The 25,043-nt window shown below is 39.9% G+C and overlaps 1 protein-coding gene across 1 annotated transcript; it reads right to left on the reverse strand.

The window, feature by feature from the left end:
- Positions 1 to 914: 914 nt before the first annotated feature.
- Positions 915 to 24,808, reverse strand: LOC104401835 (growth factor receptor-bound protein 10-like). The gene is given in 14 exon segments (XM_010009539.1): positions 915 to 1,691; positions 2,494 to 2,587; positions 5,178 to 5,265; positions 6,272 to 6,338; positions 7,231 to 7,280; positions 7,283 to 7,340; positions 8,003 to 8,080; positions 10,638 to 10,736; positions 11,840 to 11,950; positions 12,566 to 12,703; positions 14,739 to 14,813; positions 17,597 to 17,712; positions 23,557 to 23,713; positions 24,570 to 24,808. Coding segments are annotated over 14 exon segments (1,323 nt in total). The 5' UTR covers positions 24,615 to 24,808; the 3' UTR covers positions 915 to 1,544.
- Between the last annotated feature and the right edge of the window lie 235 nt (positions 24,809 to 25,043).

Below are 25,043 nucleotides of genomic sequence, written 5' to 3' on the forward strand. Positions count from 1 at the left end.
TCCCATCTCAAGAATGCTCCGTTCTGCACTGCACTCTGCAGGTTCCCAGGGTGGAGTACTTCTTGCCATGGCTAACTGCATGTAAAGTACTGGGAAGTTAATTCAGTAACAGTTCTTGCACCAGCCACATTGCTGAAAGAATGGTATTTGCAATCGGAGATCAAGGCGTCTAATACTGATTTATCATCAGAAAGTGTTATTGTGTAAACATTAAATAACTGATTTAAACATTAACAATAAAGTAGTTCTGATGACAAACCAGCACCAGAGCAGGATACATGCTTGTCTGCCATAGGTACTAGCGTGCCTTAGCGTGTATGATACAGAGATCACCAGTTACCTCAATGGATGATACTGCCAGCAGCTAGTTTACAGTCAAATATGTTTCCATTCCCAGTATGTTCTTTCCCACCATGTAAACTTTCACGGCCCTACAGAAAGCAGAAGGGGTACAGTTCTTTTTATGCCCTATTCCCCAGGAGAGCTTTGTGTCACTGTAGCTTTACTATAATGGAAAGAGCTCTTTGAAACAGTCTGAAAATTCAAGGAGCTATAAAGCTAAAAACACTGTTTTCATTTTTTTTGTTGGTTTTTTTTTTCTTTTTATTTTGTCATACTAAGACTACCCGCAGAAGAATCTTCTCACAAAAAAATGGTGGCTTCAAATACAAGTGTAGTCGTTCAGTCCTATTCTATTTAGTAACAGTAAGTTTCCTCAGGAAAACAGTCAAAAGGCTGTAAAAAACAAACCACCACTTCAATAATAAAAATTTGTGCATAGAATCTAATACAGTCTTTGCATGACTGGATGCCACTAATATGCCATCAACATACTACAGCCATAATGCTACAAGTCAACAGTTTTAAGAGTACGTATATGGTGGTATGTTCTTTTAGAATTGTATCCTCATTGCTTCTTCAAAGACATCTGCAGATCATCGAACCTCAGGTCTCCAGAGAAGTTTTGAGACACACACGCGCGCGCACACACACACACTTCTTGATTTTCTTCTAGATTCTTTTAGGCTGAAGCATTCCATACATTTTAGGGTGCAGATTAATACCCAACTCCTGCATGAATTTTAAAAGCCACATCAGCTCCTAATATAGGCTGCATACAATATCCGAAACAAAGTAGGAGTGCAAAAAAAGTGATCAATACAAAAAGTAAACACACTAGTCTTAATTGTCAAGATTATTCCAGGGCAAGAGTTCTTTCAAAGATTTCTCTTCACACTTGTTCCTGTTAAGTGGCCCAGCCAGAATAGTTTCCAGTTCTGTTTCAAATTTACTCATTGTTTTACATACCCTCCCCCCGTTTTTGGGATGCTGGGACACTCAGCAGCAATCACTCTTAGGTGTTAGACAAACCAGCAATCTTGGTCTGTTGGCACCTGTCGAATCCATCCCTTTCAGAGTCCCAAGGTGCATAATATTTTTATTTATTTTTACCAACTTACAAATCTGCCAATTCCCCAGTGTCAACGTTCTCTTACAATTACTCTTCTAGCAAATCCAGTCTTCAGTGAGAGTCAGATTTGAGGTCATAAGGCCACTCGAATGCAGTGGTGTTTGAGTTTGCAGGGCAAGACTCCTTTGTTTAGTTGATAGAATTCAACAAGCTGGATTAGATCACTGAATTTGGTGTTCCCATCATCCAGGCTGAAAAATATCTGTCCATCATCTTCACACTGGGGAAACAAAACATCCTTTTCAAGTTAGACTGCACTTGAAGACATGCAAGCATGGCAAAACATAAAGAGTGCAAGCACGTGATGTAAGATAAATGATGGGCACTGTCCAACAACCTCGCGCCCAGAGATCTTTGAGAAACCAGGCGCAGCACTAGAAAAGAACACACGTTAACTCAACTTGAAATGTTTTGTTTATGAAAGTGAAAGCTTGTGGGCAGAGTAACTGAAAGTCATAGAGACAGCACTGTTCTTCACTACATAAACAAAAATACTCCCAAAGTATTTGTTAGCAGTTTTTAAAATTGGCAGGCAAAGCAAGGGAAGAGGGTCTGGGCCAATAAAGAGGTTACATGATCTTAAACTTCTTATGCTGCTCCTGATCAAGACAAAAAATCACATGGGTTCTTGACATCTCAGTGTAATGCTATTTTTAAGCTCAATGTTATTGGATAACCTCCAGAATACAACTTTTTAAAGTTTCCTGAGTTATTCGACGTTTGACTAAGTGACAGAGACAACTGCCGCTGATGTTGCTGCCAGTCACAGAGAACAAGTTCTGTGCGTTACTTCTATACCTCAGTGACTTACGCTAGTTTTCCAGGCAATGTTAACGAAGAATTTTAATCAGACATTTGACAATTCTAAAGAATACATGCTAATATACTTGCTAATGGAAACATCCCAGTTAATTCCATCAGTAATTAATAAGAGGTCTCTTCAGATGTTGGCAAAGCTTCAAGATTTTAGATTTCTTTTTTTTTTTTTTTTTTGTGATCAGTATCAAAAATAATCTACTTACCGGCAAGATTTGAAAATGCTTTATTTTTTGATGATGGCACAGTGTAAGTACAAATGCCTTTGGATTGCTTTGGCTGTCCCGGAGAAGAAATAGTCTAGGAGAGAACATTTTAAAGTACATGCTGAATACCACAATCCATTTCTTCATAAATAATCAAAACTACTATGTCATATTGTGCTGTTGCCTAACTCTTCTTTAGTGATTCCATAATGGGCAATTTGCTTTTAATTTTTATACCATGGCTATGCAAACTAACAGATGAAGAAAAGAAGTGAAAGACACATGACAGTTTTTCTTCCCCTTTGAATGTAAGTATGAGGCTTTTTAAAAGGGTCTCTCAAACTGAGCTTTCCATTACTGATATGTACTCTCATGAAGTGTTTTCATTTAACTCCAAAGCAAATCTGGATTTCTGCAGAAATGTCATCTTGCAACAGTTTACAGAAATCCAGTGTTAGCAAAATTAGTTTAAGTTAAATGACTGCAATTGCACAGGAACAGCTCAATACTTTCTTAAAACAACTTACCAGTTAACTAGCACCCACATTATCAAGATGTGGTGTTTAGAGATTTTTCCTCTAAAACACTCAACAGTATTTTTCCCTCAGCATCATTGGAAAATAATACACTTTAGGAGTATAGCTAGCAACATCATACCCTATGTAACTGTCACTTTTAAGTTGACCCACAAAATTGAAGTCCTAACTCAAATAAATACTTGGAAGAGAAGAACAATGCAGTAAAAGAATCTTTCCTCCCCTTGCCATTTATGAACTAAGGAAGGAGAACCTTTCCATGCCAGAAGAAATAAGAATATACCTTTGGCATAAGGCTTAGAGTGCTAATCACTAGTGGATTTGTGAGACTGCCAAGCACCAGTACTGGGGCAGGCCTCAAGCCCTCTTAATTGCTAACCACTAAGCCAGGAACACACTCTTCCAAAGCTGAGTTGCAAGAACTGCTAGTAGTCTTATGAACCCAAAAGAACTTCCTCCAGCTCCTCAGAACTGATTGAGAAATGTCAATACCACAAAAATGCACCATCATAACCAGGGCCACTCCAATACTCAGAGACAGGCATGTCTTGCCACCACCGGAAACCATGCATGGTATTTGAACATTCCTTTTTAATCCTAGCAAGACCAGATGTGTGGAAAAGGGACCAAAGACTTTACAAATTAGGATCCATCTCAGGGAGATGGATCTTACCTGCCCTGTGGTTACAGCATTCATGCAAGTATCTCTAAGTTATCTTTCATCTAGCTATTTCATAACGCATGGTATCAGAAGCTGGTGGCACAAAAAAAAGCTCAGCACAACTGATCCTGCTAGTGTTTACTCAACCTCTGGCAAGCAAAAGACTGTCCACATAAACAGTGACTCCTAAGATAGATGCATCCTCAACACCAGTTTCCAGAGACAGTCAAGTGGTAGCACTATCAGCTGCCTACATACATTGCAGAACATCTTACATGAGCCATCAGAAGACTGTTAACTTTCTACCTCCTTTGTTCAAGGACACACAGAACACGAAAACACAGGTAAGATTCTTCTGTCCTGTAAACCATGATCCTTAGATCTCAGAGCACACAGGTAATATGGTTCTTTTTGCCACTGACCTCGCTACAGCCAAACTAACCAGTCTTCACATTCCACAGTGAGTAAGCTGTCTTACACCACTCAGAGGCATTAGCCTACTTACAAAAACCCCAAGAAAGACAGGCCACTAAATTCCTAAGGCAACAAGTCAAAATGAGCCCAAGATTGTAAAGAAGATCTGCAGTGTGAGAGAGAACCAGAAACCCAACAAGTCAGCACTGCTCCTTTGTGTTCTTAGCCTTTCTTCTCTGACCGGCTAAGCCAAAAACCCAGTAGCCTTAACCCAGCAAAACCCCCAAAACAATTAAAAACCACTGCTTGACAAATATGTACATGCACTGGCAAGTTCTATTTCTCCAGTGTATGTCATTCTTCACAAAGATTAGTGATGCTCCTGAATCAAAAAATGCTGAAGGGTTGAACTTAAGTGTCTCCTGGGAAGCCAACATTGAAATTTCTACCTTAACCCTGACAGCACTGAGATTAGTGAACTGAAGGCAACCATGCTCTTCCCATCCTACAAATTAAGAATGGCAGTTTAAGCAACTTCCCTTCAATAACCATAACTATGTGTAAGTAAGGGAAACATGCTCAGAAGATACTGAAATCTCAATTACAGACATTTTAGAGAGTGCTGGAACAGGTACTTTCATTTCTTTGCTCTAGAACAGAAATAAATAGTGAGAAATCATCATTAACTGCTCTGATTAATGCAAAAGAGCAGAAATGGCTGATCATAAATTTAGGGGCAAATAGCTAGGTACAGCTGTGCCTGAAAAATAGGTCCTCAATGCAGATTACAGAAATAAATTACTTTCCAATTCTAACTTTATTGAAAACTTGATTGCTTATGTTGGAAAAAATAAAAAAGTTTAAGTGTATCTTTAATATTTTATTTTTCAAGTTAAGAGTTAGAACTTACTCCTACAAACACATACTCTGACTTTTTGAAAGCCAGGCAGGTTATAATGAACCGGGTTACTCAGAAGTGTTCACAAACCTGTTAAACCCTTACAGAAGAAGCTGTGCTCTTGTCTAGAATGCCTAGCATCAGATCATAAATACTAAGCAACAGGAATACCTACCCATCTACAAGCCCTTGCTGCTTAATAATCCTGTGAGATTCTTCTCTAGAGATTCTGCCGTGAAACCAGTGCTGTGTCCTATGAATAACTGGAGGTGAGAGGGAAAAGAGGGAATGAGAGGATGATTAAAAACAGCAACCTGCAACGTTTTTTTCCACACACTGATTATTTAAACATTTTAAAAGTGGGTATAGTTTTGTTACATCATGTAAAATGTCTTTCATCATTCTATATAAAAAAATCAATCAGTACAAAAAAAATGCACCAGCTGTTGCATCTACTTAATGTATCAAGTAGACAGGCATTATCTCCAAGTATTTAGTGATTTGCAGATATACGATTAGGTTAGCAAGAGAAATCTCTTACAATATTATTGCCTTTTCATAGCTTCTTGAAAACGTTGGGACCAAACAATTCTTAGAATACAATGTGTAAGTTAACACGTTAAACCCAAGTCTCTTTATCTCTCAAATAATGAAAAGCACTTTAGCTTGTGCTTTCAAGGGGGGAGTTACCCCCCAATATTTTGATGGGTTTTGTTTTATTGTTTTTCAAATGGTATTTTTAAATTCTGTTCTGATAGAAACAGAGACTAGAAACAGTGTATAACTGTTTCCTCTAAACTGTCCAAGATATTAACACGCAATTTCGTGTTATTTTAAGAAACTTACACTCTCAAAGAGATGCTCAGAAATCACAGGTGTCAATTTTACATTACTGAGTTCTTATGGAATGAATGCCATTTTGAAGGCTCATTCTTACTCTTAAAAGATTAACAGATCACACATTGACCTTCCTTGACTAAACCAAAGGATTGACTTCCAGATTGTTTTAAATGGAAATATTCATGGAATCTGCATTTTTTATATAATCTGAGTTTCAAAAGATTAATATTGAAGAAAAGCTTGAACGCACCTTCAAAGGAAAACAAGTTCCTCCTACTGTTAATGACACAGAAGCTACTGATAAACACTGTATTTGACACTGAGGTATTAATACTACATGACTGCACTCGATGTGTCTCTATATGAAATGTAACTTTTATTTACCCACAGAAGCCTCTGATACTATGCTTACAAACCAGCAGAATTTACCTGTACTCAGTGTGGAAGGATGGAGTGGACTTTGGCTACCCAAGATGTTCATTCTTGTGCTACGTTTCTACAGAGAAAATGAATTACCATTAAATCCACACTAAAGCCTCAACAGAAGAGAATTAGTGCACATGCAATACAGATTTAATTTACAGGAAACTGGGGGCTGGGCAAGTTTAATGCAAGGATGAAAAAAAGAAATGCAACTTTGAAGGGGGCTAATCTACAAGCAGCAGCTCATTTCAGTTGGCTTAAAACACAAGCCAGATGTTAATGATGAAAGCTCAGTATCTAAAAATACAAAAAGGAAAAAAAAAAAGAAAAAGGAGAAAAACAAAAAGAGACAGAAAAAAGAAAATTCTGGTATGTTTCTGCTCAGGCAAAACACCAGGCACTCAGTAAATCAAGCAGTATTTCCCTCCCGTACATAAAGCACCAGCTAATGCTTCAGTAATGACTCCTATTCCCTAAGAGACGAGCATGTGGGAAAACTTGTACTGCAGCTGTCTGTCCACAAGACACTATAAACAAGTTACATCAGTTTTCATTGCAAGAGGTCCTGCCTCTTGTATATTCTGCAATTAAACTTACTGGGAGCAAGCCATTAGTCAGAGCCCCAGCCTCTTCCATGTGGGGAAGCATTTAATTTGACATATTCCTCCTCAGAGACTGGTTTTGCAAACTGGCAGTAAAGTTCTGGTGGGTCTGCTTTCCCCCTCAACTTTCCTCTGGACACTAGGGGGACAGAGAAGCAGTGGTAGAAGGTTGTTGTGAATGTGACAGTTTTGCTAAAGATGGATATTGACTTTCAGATCTGCATGCTTGCAGTGTGATTGCTTCAGGTCGGAGCTAAGCTATACTGTGACCAGCACTGCACTAACATCATAGCACACTCTGAGTTTTGGCTCTCAACAGACACTTACTAATTACAAAAATAGAAAAGAAGAGAAGATAGCTACCCTCCAAGCATGTCCTTCTTCCAAGGCAGCACTCTGTGCTTCAGCAGGATAACTCTTCCTATTTGCCCCGAAAAATCCATTGCTACTAGTGAGTTTTCAGAAACACTTCTCTGAAAAGGAATTTTCACTTGTTTCAAAAAACAGGGAAAAAAAAAACCAGCTTGAGAGTTTCATTTCAAAATGTTTTGGTTTCAGAAGACTGTCCAAAGTTACCCTTCAACAGCACAGAAAATACATCTCATTTTTTAATCCCTTCCAAAAGATTGCAGAGACAAAAATAGATGGTTTTTCTCTTTAGGCCGTAGGGGAGGGAGAGGATTCAAAGGCTGAGAATAAAATCTGCATTGCTCAAGTTGCCCACTTGCCCTGTTACCATACTCCAGTTATTTTCAGGGCCAGTTGGGATCCAAATACAGGATCTTCACTTTTAGATAGCTAACAAGTCAGCTCTTGGCCCAACATACTTTAGGAAATTTACGTGTTAGTTTTGCCAGACCTAAGCTGGCTTCTGCAGACAGCCAGATGTCTCTGTACTGTACATCTCAAAGTGCCTGACGTATCCAAGATTTTTCAATCATGTGGATCATGTAAGCCTAAGATAATGGAGAGCCAACCACATAAACTGTACTCACGCGAAACGTGAACTTTACATTGATTTGCTACACAATGCTGAATTTACATTTCTTAGCATAAAATTTTCCACTTTTAAAATGCAAAAGCAAATGTATCTTTTCCAATATCATACATTAATGACATAAAGTTCATTACTTACTACTGGAGTGGAAAAGTGTGGAAGCATGGCTTTTCTCTGCTGGGGAATTCTGTAATTCTGATACAGTAGCATTCCATACTGCCAACAGAAATGCAAGGACATTAGTATTCAAATATATACCCTAAGAAAAAAAATGTGGTATTTCATAACACCACTTACACTGGAACAAGGTGCCACCAGTTTATTACTTTCATGATCAGAAGCTGTCCCAAAGCAATTTGCGTTGAGTACCAGTGATTGGTAGGTGGCAACGGAGCAGTAAATATGCATGAGTTTTATTTAAAAGACAGTGCTTTTACAAGCCTGAGTGAAATACACAGGTAATTTCTGCCACTCTCCGCTATCGCCATGTTTTCCTTGTAGAATACAAGCTTTCACTTGAGGTCAGAACATGCATATTAACTATCCCCTCTTTTTACCCTCTAGTATTGTGAACTTAAAACAATTTCTGTGTAAGACGTTCAAACTCGGTTTTCATAATGATAAAAAGTAAGAACCTTTCTAATTCACTAGCTCTGTTAATAAATTTCATCAGGAAATAACACTTGTGGTACTTTTTTCATCCTTATAAAAATAAGGTGACTGAATTCCAGTCATGCTCCTCGTTGAACATGATAAATTTTAGCAACACTAGTAACTAGCACGGTAGGAAAACACCTACTCAGTGCCTTCCCTAGAGGCACAGTGCTGAAGTATAGCAACATTACTTACTGAATGTTCTAACTGAAACGGTATAAATAATTTTATAAACATGGTAATATATGACTACAGAAAGCTAAATCAGTAGGTATATAAAAAGGAGGGTCACAGCCACAGCCTTGGGGCACAGCCTTAATTCTCCCTGACTATACACCTTTAATCATCTTTCAGTGCTCCTTAAAAACAAACTTTTTCCCCCAAATGTTAACTGCCTCAGGGTGAATGTTCTATATACAGAAATTACTGCCATACACTACCCTGTACGAGAGAGAAGATCCTTCTTAACAGTCACAGCAAGATGCATGTCTACATATTTGATAAGAATAGTTAATGCTGTACACTATGGAAGTTTTTCCTTGCCATTCAGGAATATCAGTGCCTTGACCAGTGTATTCTTGAGAGGTATCTTCAACATACAATTCACTACAGTTTTCTGATACGCTGTTTGAGCACTTTCCCCACACGCAAAATTATGCGTAAGTAGGAAAAGCAAAGGACAGCTGAGAAGCACTGGGACTGAAACTCTTATGCTAATTGTTAGCGTGTATTAAACATGAGTCGAGTCAAGTCAAGTAACTGGAGAGTGGATTATGATAGCCAACAGAGGTATCAGCTCCACAGAAATCAAAGATGCATCTTGTAACTGGGATTGCTTCTTGCAGCCTGGCCCATACTATGGCTAGTGCATGTGCTTTTGTAACAACTTAATTTCTGCAACACAGAATCTCTTACAGTTAATAAATAAGGTAATATTTGAAGAGCATTCAAAGAAATATGGTCTGGTTTGGAAGGTGACCACTTCATGCAGATGGAGAAAAGGCCACTGTGTTTTCATACCCACATGTCTAGGTGTCTGATTTGCTTTCCCTATGCTCACAGGGTTTTGCATGATGGATGAGTTTGCATGGGGAGAGGAAGAGGTAATTGTAGCAAACATCTGCTATGTTTTGAGGATAAACAAATGAGATAAACTATTTTGAAAGGGAGGGGAAGAATAAACACTGACCTCAAGAGGCTGCAGGCAGTAGCCATGACCTCATTTCCAAATCTGAAATTATCTGTTTGCTACCCAGAGCGCCAAAGCTGACTAAGCTGAAGGTTCTCCATCCTATTTTGGTGGACATGTATACAGCATCAGGTACTACAGTACCACCTGTGCATGCCTCTATTTTTTGTCACATTTTGTATGATACACTTTGACACAGAATATTAGAGTTGGGTAACTCTGCAGAAGAGAGGCGAGATTTTCATGGGTAACAATATCTGTACATATGTATTATATTTTTATGTATTTATACATTCCCTTTAATAGGAGGGATGATGTAGTAAGGTACAGAGAAGAACACAGTGGTTTTCAAGACAGCATCTTTGGGGAAAGATTTAAAATCAAACGAACGTAAAACTTCTGCACATTTCAACCTTCTCAGTTCCTTCCACACTGATTTTGTTTCAAAAAATCTGTGAAGCTTCCTACCATATTATCAAGAAATCTCATTGTTTCCTCTCAGATATGAATAACTTTCGCCTAGAGACAGCGTTGCTTATTTTTGTTACTTTTTAAATAGAACCTTCAGAAAAATGAGAAGATTGCAAAAGCTCTAGACAGCGCTCTGTTCTAGTTAAAATAACCACTTACCATCATCAAAACATTTTCTTTAGCTTCATGTAAACTTGCAAATACCTTGTTAAGCTGTTTTTTTGATTCATGTATCATAAATGTGGCTCCAAAACTAAAATTATATTTGATTCATATATGGAAGGAGTTGAGCTCAGTTCTGAGCTAAGCTTACGAGGGACAGGTCTACCTGGCATTTTGCTCTTGCTCATTCTGGAGGCAGACGATGTTTAAGAACATACAGATACCTCCTCGTGAACAAAATAATGAATGCAACTTAGCTCTAGGTGTAGGTCTATTCACGTAAAAGAGATTAGGTACCTTGAGGAGTCGAAAGGCAGTCATCCAGCACGTTCTGCTTTGCTCATCTTCAGCACACAACAACCGCAGCTCCTTAGTTTCATTTCTCACTCTGTTGGGCTATAAAGCATTACAGGGAAGTCAGCTACACTGAGCAGAAAACCAACACCACTGCCAGCTAACTGCAGAGTAAGGGCAGGTACAGTATTAGTCTAAGAACTGGCCAGAGAAAGCTCACATCACCCTGAATTAAAGCTCAGGGAAGGCTGAGCATGCTTTGAAAGAAATCACTTTCTCAGCTGGGTGCAGTAAGATAAATGTCTTATCTTAGTGCCTGCTTTGCAATACGCTGCAGCCTGGCAGTTTATCAGAACAAGGTTCTCATGCCATGTTAGAACCAGAACCAAGGCATTTGTTGGTTGTTTTTTTGTTTATTTAGAACTGTGGTAAGCTTTATGAGTCCCCATTTTGAGATGAAGAACCAAAGTTTCTGTAGCTGAAAGTCTGCTTCCACCAGCTCAGGATCTGATCCACAGCCAGTCTCTGCTCTCTGAGGCAAACCCATGTTGTCTAGCTCTGGAACGGCTGCTAGGAAGCAGACTATTTCACTCGCTGCTGTCAATAAAACCAGCTCCCAGCCTTATTTTCTTCTCAGAAAATTACACAGAGCTTTGAAATACTTTCCAAACCTATCCATCAGCACAACAGTTTTTAACAGTTTTTAAAATCCTCAAAGGCAACTGCTTATTCGTATTTCCATTCTCCATTCATCTTCTTTAAATAAAGACAAACCTTTGGCCCACAATAATGGTACAATTACACCAGATCAGAGCTTAGTCCTTTGTTGCTAAGTTTTGGTGCTTGCTGGCCAGAGAAACTTTTCTATTCAATTAGAGTACTTGGGGAGAAAAAAAAAAAGGGATTTTTTCTGTGGGGTGAACCAAGGCCACCTCACAGGCACACCATGCTTCAGCACTGAGCTGATCTTGCACTGAAAATTTCCCAAGCCAAAGGAGCACCAGACAGAGTGTTAAAAGTGTCACATAAAATGATGGCAAGATTCACAGGACATGCCTGCCAAATGAAAGACGTTAAAGATCAAGTCCTCATGACAGAAATGCTTGCAGAGTTCTACATACAAATCCCATTTAGCTGGGGGTTGGGAGGACTCCAAGCTACCAACACCATCTTGAACTTTGGAAGAACTTAATGAGAAGAATTACCTTTATACAAAATCCAAACTCTGCAGGTGCATTGTACAACTTCTTGCCTGCTATCAACGAGAAGATATTGCTGTCTTCTAGGTCAGCCAGTAATTGCAAGTGTCTTGGCTCCTGGGGAAATAACGTGTTTTATCATAGGTAAGTGTAAGATTTTGGAAGATCTTGCTACTACAAGCTTTGCAGACTCTCAAGACTAAGCTCCAACAGAGGGCAGTGTATGAACACTGTGCTCCTCCCTCAGGCCGCCTGAAGTGGACGTAGCATGTCACCTTTTAAACATCAGCCTACTAGCAGAAGGTGCTTTATACCAGAAGCTGACAAAATACTTATCTGAACGCATCATAACAAAAATGGCATAGCCTATTGCTCCAGAGAAATCTGAAAGTTAGATAATATAAAATACTGTTTTAAGGCACCATTTAAATTAAATTCATGTGCTTGGAGAGCATGATTTCTCTTGCTAACTTTGTTAGCATGACTTCAGTAGCCACAATGATGCTGCCTGGCTAGTCTGGTTTTATTATGTAATAATGCTGTATAGCTATTTTCATGCATTGAGAGCCCAGGGCTTGATTGTCATTTGATCATGACTTGCTTATCCTTGTCTATGCAATAAAAAAAGGGAACACTGTGTGCAGATATTTAAAAACCAGCAAAAAATACCCACTGTAAAAGTGGAAAATGCTTTCACATGCCAGTACTGTGCAACTTCTTTTTTAATCTTACCTTTGAAGTTCCTTTTGTAGAACAATAAAGTCCTGATCTCCTCAAACACACATACAATTTCTTCCATGATTTCCTACCCAGCTCTTTCACATGCAAGAAACCTTGAATTTCAGGGCAGCTACTGGAGTTTAAAAAGTTCTGTTGGAGAGGAAAATGTAAATGAGGCTTGTGTCCTATGGGTGGATCATAAAACTGTCACTGTATTTGCAGAACAGAGAAGCAAATGGCAAATCACTTTGCTGACTTGGGGCACATTATGCTTAAACTGACCTAGATGTTTAAACTGATTTACAACCAGAATGGATATTCCTGCTCCTCCTGTTGCATCTACCTAACTCCTCCTGCTACTGACATCTTCCTGTTCTCTGTGTCAATACTTAAATCTGCAAAAGGCTAACCATTTCTCTTTACCCCTATTCTTCTTGCACTTGGCCTGAAGGGACACAAAGTACACTTATTAATTCCTAAAATAATATCTTGTCACAACAATTCTGGCAACTAGTCTGACTTGGAAACATTGGCCAAAATCTGCAAATTTATCCTGAAGTTTTAGAATGGGAACAGCCTATTACAGGATTTCCCACGTTAAAGTCTTATATATCACATGCACCTGACCCAAGAGGTGTGACAGACAACAGAATATTTAACTCAAAATGAAACATAGAGCAGTCAAATAAGTGTCAGCAATTATACCAGACCTCAAGATCCAGAAGTATTTAAGTTCTTGACATAATTAGAGGGACCACATATGGAATCATTTGATTTGTAATACATCAAAGGAATGAAGTATTAACTATGGTTAGCGAATTGATGGATTGCTCCCTTATTACAGTGAGCCAGATTTTTAAATGATAGAGAGCTTGCTTAGTATGTTAAATGCCAAACTCATAAATTCAATAGTAGAAAGAGAAATGCATAAACCTGGTTGGCCTACATGCTTCTGCAATTCTTTAAAGTTTTGTTTTGGTGTTATTTGGTGGACAGTGACCACAGGAAAGAAAACCAAAAACCAGTGCCCTGTGTCAGAATCCTTAGTTGCATTAAAACCTAGCCTATTTTCCCAGTCGTCCTCCCCAGCTCAACAAAAGACAATCAGTACAATCTGCAAACATGCAAAGTGACAGAAATCAAGCTAAAATCAGGGGGTTTTTATGTATACTTTCTTTATCTATTTCTGCCTTCTGGTTTGTAATTTGCCTGTTATTAATGGTACTGTCTTCCAGGCATCATGGTGTTATATTCTTAACATAGTACTCTTTTTAATAGATTCTGTTTTGATTTGGCTTCATGAGTTGATTGTCTCCCACTTGAGAAGACAACTGAAGTGAAAAAGGTTTAGATTACAGGTTTTAGATCAGAGTGCTTAAACTGAGAGGTTTAAGTGAACGAGCTACTGGTCAAAGAGGTAGCTCACCCTTCAGCACCATCCCTGGAGGCCAAACAACTGTGCCAAGACTACAGTGTCCTCATGAGCAAGCAAGAAACTGTACAGCGACATCAAATCTTGTGTATAAACTCAGTGCACGTTCTACTGCCACGCACATTACACAACTCTACCAACACATATGCGTAAGGCACACACCCCTGTAATTTAATTTGGGAGCTTTAAATGGGATTATTTTGCAAATACTACCTACAAATTTCTCTAATGACTTGGACTTACTTCTTCGGGAATTATTTTTCTATATAAAAGAGCAGGTAGTTGGCTGAACCATGAGGAAGTTGGTCCTCACTGCTAATTCTCACCAGGCCCAAACATGGGACATGAGAAGCAAAAGTAAAACCAATGTACATACACATTTTTACACTTTCTCCTGTGCTGTGATGTGGAGTATAGAAAAGAACTTCTGTTTTCCTAGAAATATATCTGCTGAGGCTGTTTTAGGAACAACACTAGGTGGCCAAACCAGGTATCCACAGAGTGACATGGATATTAATGGAACAAGCATATTTGAACACAGCTATGAATATTTTGTCTTTACAACTTACACGTCAATGCCACTGAGTAAGACCTCTGTCAGGTATTTTCAGCATTAGTGCTACATGCTAATGCACTACACTGGTCTTTCTCCAACCAGTTACCTCCAGACCTTTGAATTCTCCCTCCCCTCCTCCCAACCTCTCCCCTCCAGCTCCAAAACTTTTCTTTTTCCATATGGATAACTTACAGTACCTGCAACAGTTGTGACTGTGGGATACTGCCATTTGTTTGCTGGCACCAGGCAACCATTTGCTCTGGAAAGAAATTCTAGACACAAAAAGAGAAGACAATTGGAAGTCACATTATATTTCAACACTCTTACATAGAAAACATGGAATTTTCTTCCAGTCACTAATTTTTTTAAACTATCACTCTTAACCCAATTTGGAGATCCCCTGACACTGAAAATAATACTAGGGCTTTCAAGTGCAGCTCTTCCCTTCCTTCTGCTCACCAAACGCCCATGCAGACAGAATGTGGATTTTTAAAATATCTGATATGCAGCATTTCGTAAGTGCATTCCCATCACTTCCACTTCTGCTGAAGGCTTTCAGGGATCTCTAACAGCCTTCACTTTCTAGGAAAGGACAGGATGAATGGTGCTGCAGGTTGGATATGCAGTGACTCCTTGCTTATTGCATATTCTGCCACCAAATTTCTGGGCTTCCCTCTCCATCCAGAAAGGCTGTTTGGCGAACAAACTCTCTGTAATGCCACTTGCCATATGGAAGATGCAGAACAGGAGGAATAACAAGTTTTCTCTACCCTCACAGGGGTAAGCTGGATGCAAATGCCTTAGGAGAAGTCTTAGGCAGAGATGCTGCAGGATCTCTGGTATGGATACCTCTGCCTTTGATAGCACTCTCTTTCTAGCCAAAATACATTTACTCAGTGCTGTACCTGCGTGACCCTAAAACCTGCTCAGTCCCTCAGAAGGCTCCAAACGAAGTGCTATTTGCAGACCTCAGTTATGAAAAAGAGCTCATGTGTGACTGTGGCTTTCATTTGGTTGTTGAACAGCCAGGTTATGCTCAGAGCTTGAAGCTCTTCAATCTGTCAAGAGAAGAGCCCTTTGCAAAATCTACACTCTATGTTTATTTTTCAATGTAACATAACAGGGCCCAGTATTTTTTCTTGTAAGGATAGGCCGGCATACATTCCATGAAATGAAATAATAAACATTATTTCATGAGAATGATGACACGTGCAGTAAGTAGGCTCTGTGTTGCATACCCTGCTTCACGTGCTACATTTGGGTAAACTAAAAGTGAACATCTACCTCCTTTCTGCCATCCCACAAACACAGAAGCAAGTATTGTTTAACACACAAACAGGTGCTTCTACAGAGCTTTTTGATTTCAGGCATCCAGAACAGTATCTCATTCATACTGAATCTTTGCATGACAAAGGTCAGACAGTTTTCTTACTGCTAAATCAATGACTTCACTTCAGATTTATTCTTCCAGTTCCCCTTTTCATTTGCAATGTTTTAAAATGCCTATGTAATTCAGTACAACGAATATACTATATACAGCAATTACATGAAGTCATTCTTGAAGTTTTTAAACATTATTTGAAGCATGAAGACATGCAGAAATGTCTGAAATAAAACAATAACTGATTATAACAAGATGAATCACAACAAAAAGGTTTCCAGTTTAGAACATTCATCACTCTTCAGGCAGTATTTCAGGTTTTAGGGCATAAAGGGATGAAGAGGAACCACCCTTCTGCCAGGTAAGTTGGAAAACGACTTATGGAAGCTAACATTTACCAGCCTCTTGAGTAGAAACAGTGCCATATGGCAACAGCTAATGCAACGGATAGGGAGCCTTCACATTCTTACACCAAAAGAATGATTTATTCTCTGATTGCAGGAGCCTGGGACTGAATGCCAAGCATTCTGGGTTTAACTTCCATGCTCTGTTATTAATTAAAGTATACTGCATGAAGCCTATGTGCTAGCTCCTATGATACCAGAATTTCTGCACAACACTCAGATGTTCATAGGTTATCAGATGGGAAGATCAACACAAGTAAAAAATTACAAACACTCCACGTACAAAAATGTTTCACACAGTAAGTTGTGGCACAGCCTCTGAAACAAGCACTAGCAGATGACAAATGTACGTGCAAGCGCAAGTGCGAGGATGCAGCAACTGTGCATTAGTGTCTATGAGGACAGGAATATATTTATCACCCACATTAACTTCAGTGATAAATCTTCATGTGACCTCATCTATCTTTTTTCTTCAGGCACCACAAATGCCTGACTGAGCCAAAATCTGTTCTCACCTAAGCTGCCTCTGGATTATCCTTCATCAGCTATCTAGAAGGGTTGCACCAGCTGACATCAATTCATGTCAACAACTTGTTTCAACTTAATTGTTTAGATAAAACGTGAAAAAATAATCCCCAAATAAGCAGTTACACTGAAAGCAGTTTAAAATTACAACATTCAAGGAATCTTACAAATCCAGGAGTAAGTACAGCTATCACATACGATACTTTTCAAACATGGATATATGTAAGGACATAGAAAGGACAAGTTACTGTCATCAGTAAAGAAAGCAGAGAACACTAGTAAAGCCATAGGTGAGACACTGCTCAACACACATGATGATAAACATGAAATTCCTTAAGTGCTTTAGGGGTTACCCAGAAGGGATTTCTTTAAAGTATTACTGTCAGCAATTAAAAGGTTTGGACCCTGCACGCTATGGGATCAATTTGCCTTCAAATAAAGTAACTTCGAAGATAATGAGTAAATTGTACTTCTGATTGTTTTTCTTAAACCAACAGAGATTTCCCTGTCTCGGTCACTCTCCAACATAATAGCCATTTTGAAACAAGTATATTTGGTAACTTGAGGTTTTTAGGCTGGGAGGAGAGTACAAGGAACTTAAACATTGGTTAAAATTTCCTTGGAAAGAATTCTGTTTGTTGGTTGATTTTTTTTTAAATAGATGTTTAAGACAGAACATGCCCAGTAATGTTACTGTGATCCATCCCTCTCTCTGTGGTATAAACAAGGAAGTAACGAGACTCACCATGGGATTTTTAAAAAATTCATATTTTGCGTAATTCTTCCTGAACAAAAATTTACTTTCACTTCCCATTGTGGACTCAACTTGAACTATAAGCTCATGATCTTCCAAGCACCTCTCTGTGGAAAAAGAACATGATGTTAACACACAGCCAACCAGCAGAAGCAGTGAGACCAACTTTCAAAGAAAAGGAGTAAAACTACCCAGTGTAATTCCATTACCTTCGAAGAAGTTAGCACAACATATTATAGCTTTTAAACCACAGTGCCATGAGGCATTTAAAGGAACTAGGGCCTAAGTATTGCAAAGTTTATTGTTACATGGCAGTGTTCGTCAAAGACTTCCTACATCAGGGCTTCATAAGCACAGACTTTGAGAAAGGAAAGAATAGAACATAAGATATTTTTGTGTGCTGTAGCTTAAATGAAGCTCGTCTTTTGGTGCTGGCTATGTGCTATGGATCTGGCAAGGTGGACAGATTTAAGGGGAAAAAAGTTGTGGAAAGGGCACCGTTAGGCCTTGAACTATCACAGAAATACAGTGTCCTATTTGATTACACTCTATAAAACCAGTTCATTTCAAGGTGAACTTCAGGCCTTTATTGTAGATGCTAGACAATGGGGTTTATTATGAAAGAGGTCACAGGATCTACTTTACAGGAATACTGACAGAGACAAATGTTTTGTACACATGACAGGGCAATTTTCTGCTCTAGATTTGGTTACAAGGTAACTCCCCATAACCACCACTGCTCTGGTCAAAAGAATGGCACATCAAAGCATGAACAGATAGCTTAACAAATCCAATTCACTGAAAGCAGTAACTCTAAAGAAGGCAACTGGGCCAAGTGTGCACTACTTAATGAACTCATTATCTTGGCAAATCTTCAAAAGTTTCCGAGAAAATATTTAGGTGTTTTTCAAAAGCCTGAATAGTCAGTACTTTCATCCCTTATGTAATAGTAAACAAAAACCAAGGTCAAACAAAAAATCACTTTTGCAAAGCCCTATCCAGAACGCATGTGACTTGCTGGCCAAGGCAGTTTGCAGAGTCCCTTCGCCACTTCGTGTTCCTGCATCCTTGCATTCCCACAGTTAGAAGTGCCAGGCTGCCTTCCAGTATCATTTTGGGTTTTTCAGGCTAGAAAGCAAGCAGTCCTTGGTATCTCAAAAAGTAGCAAGCTCCTGAATATCACCTGAATTGTTCAACTTTGCAGATTAATGAAAGTTCTTTGATTGAAAATTTAACCTATCTCTGAATGATCCCATTGTCTTTTATACCTGCATTTACATTGTCAGTCACCACTAGCTCACGGACGATTTCAGCATTTAAATTGCATTTGCAATGTCCAGCCTTGCTATAGATTGTGTTTCAAGGGGTTAACATTGAAGATTTTTCATACCGGGCAGCTCCCAAAGAGCTCCTGTTTATTGCATTAGCCATAAAACCACTTTAAAGGGGTAGGTTCTTTGACTGTTATATGTGACAATCTGCCGTTGGTAGCAGTTAATTGAGGACATTTTGCATCACCTAAGCATTCATCACCTAAACCTCTACATTACCTAGGGGTTTCACAGGTGATGTTTCGGGTATTGCTGCTGATCTGTTGCTACTGTCATGGTTTTAGGCAACTGGTTAAACTCCAGTCTCCTCCACACTGTGATGAAGATGGCGGGCCTATGGGGGTGGAAGGCCTTACTGGTTTTAAAATTATGCTTCCTCCAAAAAACATTTCATTATGTTGGTATGAATCTTCATCACAGTACGAACCCTGTAAGACCACGTGTTCCGATACTGCCTGCTTCTGTCATCACACAAAGTTGTGGTCTTCGCTTTCCTAACGCACTGAAGATTGCTCACATAAGGGCAAGGACAAACCAGACCCTCTTCATTCTCTCCTGAGGAAATTCAGTACAGATGGACATTTGACTGGGTTTTTCTTTTTGTATTTTGATTGTTAGTTTGTGTAAATATACCCAGTGCCCGTTTCTTAGATGATTCAGGCAACTGACCTAGATGTATTTTTTTACTAAATCAAGACCCTTTTGAGATTCTGTGGTGATGCTCCTGCTGATCTAAGGTTTACATTTTCATTTTGATGGTGAAAGCGATCCTGAAGAAAAGGTGCAGCACTTCATAGCACGTGCACGTAAGAAGGAAGCTAGTCTTGGTCAGTTTGCTGCTTCTTCACAGAGGCTGTGCACTTGGGAACTCCTTGGTGATTTGCACCCAGTTAGTACAAACGGGATGAACTGTCACTTGACACACCAGCAACTCAACCTCAGCCCTGCTTTGAGCTCCCTGCTACAAAACTAGAAGCACAGATGTCAGTCTATTTAAGTTCAAATAGGTCAGTCTATCTTCAAGCAGTATTGCTTGCCGAAGTGACCAGAAATGTCTTCTTTTAGTTTACCTGATGGGTTCAAATCAGGTACTTCACCTGCTTCCCAGAAGAACAGGACAGACTTTCCACCCCCTTCCCCTAAAAAACTGCCCTGTATTATTATCTAAACTTCTACAGAAATACAAAGTGATACAAGATGAGAAAATGAGCTGGATTCCATCATGAACAACTTGCAGGCATGGCCCAAAATTCCCAATTAGAGAATCACTACAAATGACAGGTGGACTGATGTGTGACATAGCCCACCCTGTTTTCGTATTTTAGCCAGCGCTCTAAGTGTTCCACTTTTAATTCGCTCAGGTTAAGGCAAATCAAATTCAGTGCACATATAAGCAAGAAAATCTATTTACAGAACTATGCAGCAATTCTTTTTTCTAACTGTACATACACTTTTCTTTCCCATACAATCATGTATAGTCAACTCAGGAGCTGGAAAAACGAGGTTTGTAGGTAGGGATTCTTTCAGTGTCCAGACACATACTATCGTGATAGTCTGTCTTCATAATTATTATTTCTGTTAATGTCCAGTAGAGATACCTCAGTTCCCATTCTGAATTATGATAGTTAAATATGGAGTAGTACGTAGGAAGAATACCACATTTTATGAACAGGCTAGGTGTATTCCTAGTTGCAAATGAAATGATGGCGCCAATTCAAGTATCACAGACTGCTTAAATCTTGACCACAAAGTATTTTAAATACTAGTGGTACAGCGCAGGAGGAACCATTTCCACATGTCAAATCTAAACAAGTCTGATGGTAACTTGCCACAGCATTGCCTCCAGTGAGAACACAAATACTTTTTGCAGTCCACTTGCTGTTTGAAGCTATTTGCAAGCACACATGTTGTTTGGAATATGCTTGACTGTGTGTGCAAAGTAAGCAGTTAGGTGAAGGTGGTTCTTTAAAAATTGGGACCTAGAAGATCACCACAATGATAAATATGCAGCTGGCTTCAAAAATTTGCTCTTGTCCTCAGTCTGCCCAACAGCAAAAAGATGAACTGCTTCTGCAAACTGAGCTCTTTTGGCAAGCAATATCAGGCAGGACTAGGGGGAAAAAAAGAGAGTGAATTTAATGAAAGAACTCGCCTTTTTAGGTGGGCTTCAAGATTACTGCCTACAGCATTAAGCCGTCAAGGATGACCTGGGTAAGAAATAATGTCTTCCGAAAACACAGAATTCTCACTGCTCTTAAACCGTACTCCTTTCCACACTGCTAAGTATCTATATGCCATTGTTTCATACTTACACTAGCAGTCTCATTTCTAGAGGGGAAAAATATGGAACACTAGACACCTGGTAATAACTTTACCTAAGGTGCAGAGAGATTACTACCTTGATCTGACAGTCTCTGGGATCCAGGGAAGCATTTATGCTACTGAGAAGCTAGAAATAAGCAGACATGTAACAAAATATTCAAACTGCAACCAAAACCGGTTGGATGCATGAAAGCTGGTATTTATAAAGTTTATTGAATATGTGTCACGGTGAATACAGTGACAACGTCAAGAAATGGGATGTTGTCATATACTATATATAGACTAAACATACTATATATATACACTATGCATAGTATATTTAGTGTATATGTATCTCTCTCAAGAAATCGGATGTTGTTGCCTCCCGTTAAATGAACTCTTTTATTCCCTTTTCGGTCCACGTCCTTTCAACTATGTGAAATCTGTATGGTTACATCTTTTTTGATGCTTTAAGTACTTTTTATTTTGTCTGTTCTCTTTATACCTTCAAAGGCTGCATTACTTTCCACACAGATCTGCTGCATGGCCCACCGAACAAAGTTTGGTGGCTGCTGAAGCCCCAACCTGCACACCCCATTTCTCTGGGACAGCCAGGGCCCTGCTTTGTGCTTCAGTGTGAAACAGAGGTCCAAGGCAGGCAGGTCCCCATGTATATAAATGCAGCCTGATAAGTATCTTGCTCTTTTCCCATCATTGTTAATTACCAAGTTATTTGTGTGTAAACAGAAGCTTTTGATTTCCTAATCAGCCTCCTGCCCGATTCATTCAGAGATGTCACACACCAGAGTTTGACAGCACAATTAGTCACCATGGAAGCTATTGTGATGTCACAAACACTGAATTGTGGCATCATTGAATGAATCTGGCAGGAGAAGGATGTTGGTTACAAAGGAGAAGGCTTCTGTTTACACAATACCTTGGTAATCAGCAATGATGGGAAAGAGAATATAGAAAAAAGAGAGCCTGGTAGTTTAATGAGCATTGATAAAACTGAAAATTTGTAAAGGTTTTTAGAAGCATGCATGTGGCATATTAAGCTGCGGAGATTAAGATTCTGTAATTTATACCTTCATTCTTCACCTCGTCCTATGTCCTCAAACCTGAAAGTATATCACGGACATATACAGATGAGTTTTCGTGTTAATTTTGTAAGGTATTTCTGTATTAGGAGAGATACCCAATAAAGCCATTAAATTGGGATATCCTATGATTTTCTCTTTTTTTGAGCGCCATTCCGTAGAGCTGTGAATTTATCTGTGTTTAACAGTACCGGTTTCGGGCATTACATCTCCACCAAATTGTTTCCCATTTTTTACTTGTGTGGTTCTGACTTATGCTTTTAAACATAAACCCCCTCTGTCAGCTACAGACAGCATTCACAGCTCCAGCGCTGGCCATCGCAGCTTACGATTTGTCTTCCTCTATTTTCTAGAAAAGAATTCCCCGTGAACTATATTGACTAATACTCCCAAACGCTACACTTTCTAAAGCGCTATTGTATGCTATGCAGAATTACAGATAGCGTATCTGAGCGATACGCGGTTGCAAGCTGCACAGCAGAACCCTGCAACTAATCAGTGCCACAAAATAACAGGAAAAGCAAGCCTGAATAACATGAGATCCTTTCAGGTACTGTAATTAAACCAATTCACAGTGTTATTTAATTCCCCACAGTTCTTCCTCTGGCTGCCTTCTTGGAACTGTAACCATGACACCTTAATTTCAATCAGGTGGAGGAGCCGCTGCCTGGAGAGCAGATGCCACTGCTGGTCCAGAAATTGCCCATGGATTTTTGCGGGTGGTGCCACCATTTTTCCCCCTGCCTGAAGTCAAGTTCAGCCAACCCCCTCCCCCAGCTCAGCATGTCTAGCTTTCATAAGCGTTACTGTAGGTATGCAAAGCTGAGTCTGCTCACCCAGGTCTCCCAGCTGGTGATGAGCTGAGCTGTTTCACAGGACTGGTACTCTAAGGATCAAGCTTAATTTGCCTAAGCTGTTTATTTGCAATAGCTTCAGACACAGCAAGGTAGCAACAGAGCGCTAGCGTGAAGATTAGACAATTATCTTTCTTTTTTATAATTAAAAAAAACAGGGGATGGGAAATCAGGGAAGGACTTAAAATGGCTTAAACGCGTAACACATGAAATCATAATACACAAAAAGCACGTATGCGACTTCAGCTAATTGTACAAATAAAAGCAATGGAAAGAAAAATGTTCCGGCTGGAAGCACATTAATACGAATTACACATATTTTATGTTCCCAGGTAACCATGCCACCCCTTTTGACCATTCCCTACCTAATCCTAGATGAGGGTGATGCTCCACTAGAGTCCAGCTGTTATCATCCACACAATGACTTTTGTAAACGAGCAGCTGACAGAGGTCCCTGGCTGTCATGTCTGCTAGAATCTCGACCACTTTGCTTGTTCCATCTTCACTAAAGACTTTTACATCCTGCAACATAAAGGGTACACTTACAGATCAACAGCTCTGAACATCGGCAAACCACACAGCTACTGCAGAAAAGCATCCTCTCAGCGTGAGGGTTCCAAGCACCTTGGCAGCCAGGACAAATGACATGGATGATTCACTTTATAACACTTTCTCTCGATGCCCCCTTGCCCTGCTTCCCCTCCCCCCTTCCCAACACCTCCCTGCGCTAGACAAAGATTCAGCAGGGTTAATAGGACCGCATACATGGGGAGAAAAGTGAGAGAGCAGGTTCTGTGTAGAGCTGTGTAAGGTAAGCAAATGTGAAACAGTATCGAGAAAGTACTTGGGCAACAGTGGCCACGAGAAATTACATCCAGTTAAACATACACAATTGTCTTTGCGATCCCGTCGGAGGCCTCCGAACATGTACAGAGGAGCAGGCCGAGACCCTGAAGATTAAAAATGGCTCTCTTGTTCCCCACTAACTTTTGATTGTTTCACCCGGGGAAGTCCCACTTGCAGTTTGCCGGCGGATCAATTAGCTAGCACGGTCCACGCGCATTTCTCTCCCTGCCCCAACTTCTCTTTTGATCCTAGCTTGAAAGTAGTTTGAAACCAAACGTGCATACGCTGCACATCCTAAATATTAATGGAGATAAGAGAACAAGTCAGGAACCTTCTCCCCACCTCCTGAATTATAGAGATGCTTCCCTCTTTGCATTGTTCTGCTCAAGCGAGAGGCACTTGCCTCAAAATTATTTCTCCGGGCGAATGTGCAGGTCCGAGATTTAAATCAACTCCACGTTAGAAACGCTCCGCATCCTAGCAGGGGAATCTAACAAAAACCTGGAGGGTAATTCGATACGGAAAATCTTACCTCAACGGCACGTAAAAGGCAGCAGTCGGAAGAACAAGATGGCATTTTAAATATAGGTTGCCTCTGGAGAGAGAGTTTGTTCGCTGCCTCCGCCGACCCTTGGTAGCCTGCGGCTGGGCGCCCGGGGTGCCGGCGGTGTCAGCGGGCAGCAGTGCCCTACCTGTCACGTAGCCCCTGCTATGGGGACTGTTTCTGGGGAGGGAAACAACTCTGCCAGAGCTCCACTCAAAGGGTTACACGCAATCTTTGCGGTAGTGAATCAAACCACACCGTGTAGACCAATCCTAGCCCTCCCTCCGACTGATGTAATCATTTCCCACACACTATCAGACTTCCAAATTATTCCCGCCCCCCCCAACCCCTCCCCAAAAAGAAGAAATTACAAAGGGAATTTGGGTTTTTTTTGTGACCACCCAGGGCCGTTCGAGACCCCTCCGGCAGCTCCCAAGTTCAAAGGCGGAGGGCGGGGAGCCG

The sequence above is a fragment of the Nestor notabilis genome, unplaced genomic scaffold (genome assembly GCF_000696875.1).
Source record: "Nestor notabilis isolate BGI_N333 unplaced genomic scaffold, ASM69687v1 scaffold18262, whole genome shotgun sequence".
NCBI classification, from domain to species: Eukaryota; Metazoa; Chordata; class Aves; order Psittaciformes; family Psittacidae; genus Nestor; species Nestor notabilis.